Source organism: Gekko japonicus, unplaced genomic scaffold (genome assembly GCF_001447785.1).
Source record: "Gekko japonicus isolate JY-2015 unplaced genomic scaffold, Gekko_japonicus_V1.1 scaffold5879, whole genome shotgun sequence".
Classification (NCBI taxonomy): domain Eukaryota; kingdom Metazoa; phylum Chordata; class Lepidosauria; order Squamata; family Gekkonidae; genus Gekko; species Gekko japonicus.
Window position 1 is genome coordinate 557 of NW_015159897.1, and position 3,567 is coordinate 4,123.

Consider the following 3,567-nt stretch of genomic DNA (forward strand, 5'->3'; position numbering starts at 1 on the left):
CGAGCAAGGGAGACCTTTACCTTTACCTTACTGCGAAAGCTGTCCTGTGATTTGACAACAGCTGCTAGAAATTCTGCCACACGCCAGGTAGTTTGCTTGTCTTTGTCTCTAAGTAACCAGGATGATTTTGCTTTTGGAACGGAGATGAGCACCGCAACCCTAGAGTCGGACTCGACTGGCTTTCAAGCAAGGGAACCTTTACCTTTAATGTCACTGTTATACACTGTCTTTCTGGTTCATACATGTTACCTCTTCTGTATTTCTGACCTATCACCTCATAAAAACCTTATTTTTAAAAAAAAAGTAGGTCGCCGCCTCGATCCACCGCGAAATAAACCCACTGGATCTGTTACAGGATGCTGGCAAAAGAGTGAAGCAAACACACTAAAAAGCCTTAGCACTGAAATTCATGCAAATGGGAAATGTTCCATTGTTTCCGTAACAGCCATCATAATTTAAAACTCTTTGCCCTGACCCGGAAAGCTCGATCTCATCAGATCTCGGAAGTGAAGTAAGATCGTCTCTGGCAAGTCCTTGGATGGGAGACCTCCTTGGAATGCCAGAGGTGGGAGGCGGGGGCAGGCTTTATCCAGCCACCTCCCTGAATATCCTCCAGGCCCCCAGTAGGGGGCAGTCACCAGAGGTCGCCATGATATCCACAGGTGCTGAGACACAGACACACGCACATGTGGAAAATAAAAGTACCAACAAATATATTTTTAAAAAACTTTTTGTAAAGAGCCAGTTGTAAAAGCCATTATTAAAGGCCTGGTGGGAAAGGAAGGTTTTCATTCAGCGTCTCTTCCATTTTTATCCTGCTGTTCCTCTGAGAAGACAAGAATCGCTGGAAAAGACAGTAATGCTAGGAAAAGATGAAGGCTGTATGAAGAAAGGGAGACCCAACAGGACGTGGGTTGACTCTGTAGAGCAGCAATGGCGAACCTTTTAGAGACCGCGTGCCCAAACTGCGACCCAAAACCCACGTATTTATTGCAAAGTGCCAACACGGCAATTTAGCCTGAATACTGAGGTTTTACTTTAGAAAAAACAACTCAAACATTAACTTAAGATGATCCAAACAAAGTAAGGAAAGCAATCCCAGATGCTTTCATTTACTTAAAATTATTTGGCAGAGAATTCGACACTTTAATAATGGTCTGGGCCTGGCTGGGGCGATGGCACGCGTGCCCACAGAGAGGGCTCTAAATGCCACCTCTGGCCCCCGTGCCATAGGTTTGCCACCACTGCTATAGAGGAAGCCCCAGTCTTCAGTCGGCGAGACCCGACCAAGGCTGTTAACGGCAGGACGTTTTGCAGATCATTAATTCACAGGGTTGCCGTAAGTCAGATGAGACTTCGCAGCACATGACACATGCGCACTTCCTCCAGAGAGGTCAAGGCAGCGCCTGTGGTTCTCCCGTCTCCATTTTATCCTTGGGACAACCCCATGAGGTAGGGTTGGCTGAGGAGCTACTGGCCCAAGGTCACCTGGGTGGGATTTGAACCTGGGTCCTCTATGAGACAGAGTGGTGTAGCGGTTAGACGGCACGAGGACACATGTCCTTTGGCAGATTTGACCGTGCGGCGCATACACAAGCGCCTCCTTCAGGTCCTCAGACCGTTCAGCCACGCGGCTCCCTTTCAGAGTCGCTCAAGAGCTTCCCTTGTGTGTTTCTTCCCGGCAGGGCGTGAGAGTGGACGTGAGAGACGGCACGGGGGCCACAGCGCGGACCTTGGCCATGCAGTACGGACACACCAAGATTGTCGGGCTGATTGACCTCCACATGGCACCGGTGCCCAAGGTCCTTTGCAGGGGCCCAGGTGATTTTAAGACCCTTTTCCGTGGCTTGTTGGGGGAAAGGAGGAGAGCCCGTGCCTTGCTTCAGCGGGATCCCTCTCTTGCCTCCTTCATTCTGCAGACTGTTCACTGTACTGAAGATGAACTCTTCTTTTATTCTCTAGGGATTCCTCCTCCACACACACACCCTCCCTTGAAATCATATTTTCTCCATTTTTTAAAAAAAGTGGCGAACCTCCCCTGAAAGAATAGCATGTTATAAGTAAATGTTTATACCAGGGCTATTTTTGGGCAGGAATGCTGATGAGTTCCTGCTGTTGGGTGTGGCCTATTATGCTAATGAGTTCCTGCTGGACTTTTTCTGCAAAAAGAGCCCTGATTGTTCTTAATGTGTTCATGGCTTTATCTGATTGTGTTTTAGGGACACTGTACATCGCCCAGAGCCCCTCAATAGCAGGGACTGGGCGGATTAATACATCCAATAAATAAATACATATTCTGGGTTTAGCCAGGCTTGTTTTTAGTCTCTAGCCCCCTAACCCCTTCTGCGGGTTATCAGACTCTTCCTTAGCAATCTGGTTTCAGAAAGTTGTTATCTTCATAATTCCACATCATCTTTCCTGTATAGCAAATCCTCATTACTTAATACACACGCACACGCAAAACCTTTATTGGCATGAAAGCACAAAACATAATGGAAATACATTACTTAGTATGTTCAGGTTTGCTGCCGGCGCATCAATTTGAAACGTCGTCAAGGCAGGTGGGGTGGGATTGACGGGAGAAATGGGCCGGATTGCCGAGCAGCTCTGGGTTCCGTAACCTGGGCTGAAGATCACGGCTTGCGTTTGCGCAGCTTCTAGGTCCGCTGACCATTTTCCTTTCGGACCCACAGGGAGATACGACGATCTGAGCTCCTCAGATGAATCCTACTCCTCCCCGCAGAGACAGAGGCCTGCCCGCAAGTCCAAGGGCCCCAGTATCCACGAAGGGCCCCACGCTCTGGCCAAGATAACGGCAGTCCGGATCGGAGGAAGGAGCCAGTCGCATTATGGTGAGTTGCGGCTCCATTTCCCGTCCCTCTTGGCCCCGGGATAACACTGGAAACACTCCTACAGTCTTTAGCATTGCCCTCAGGCTGTGCAACAGTTTCACTGCTAAATGCCAGTAAGGAAACTGGAAATGCTCACCTCTGAATGACGTTCTAACCCATCAGACCCAGGTGAGAACATCATTAAGCTTTGTGTATCTGACCAAGGAACGCTGTTAAGAAATCTTTTAGAAGGTGATTCTTTGGCTTCAAGAATGTTAACCTTGGGAGTCTACTGACGAATCGGCCGCCTCTTTGACAAAGCCCCAGTGAAATGGGAACATTTGACAGCCGGCAAGCCCACAAGAGGGTATGCTACAGTGATCGGTTTCTTCTGGGATACCGGACCTTCAGTGAAAGTGTTACATAGCCTCAAAAGGGTTCCCTTGCTCGAAAGCCAGTCAAATCCGACTCCAGGGGGTGGCGCTCCTCTCCGTTTCCAAGCCGAAGAGCAGCGCTGTCCGAAGATGTTTCCATGATCATGTGGCGGGCATGACTAAACAACTGCCAAACTGCCAACCTCGTGGTCTGCAATTCAGCGTCTCTGAGCCACTGTGGCGATGTTAAAGACACTATGAGTGTTTCCAGTTTCCAGGGGTCATTTCGTAGAAAAAGACCTAGGGGAACTCGTTAGCATAACTCATTAGCATATGCCACACCCCCTGACATCAGGGGCCCG

The 3,567-nt window shown here is 49.0% G+C and overlaps 1 protein-coding gene across 1 annotated transcript in view; it reads left to right on the top strand.

Moving 5' to 3' along the window:
* Positions 1-1,685: 1,685 nt before the first annotated feature.
* The window catches only part of ANKS3 (ankyrin repeat and sterile alpha motif domain containing 3), a gene marked incomplete at its 5' end in the record, with an annotated part of 13,121 nt that continues 11,239 nt past the window's right edge, over positions 1,686-3,567 (top strand). Inside the window, 2 exons of the mRNA XM_015408342.1 lie at positions 1,686-1,821; positions 2,694-2,852. Coding sequence (XP_015263828.1) covers positions 1,686-1,821; positions 2,694-2,852 — 295 coding nt within the window. The remainder of the gene's footprint in view (positions 1,822-2,693; positions 2,853-3,567) is intronic.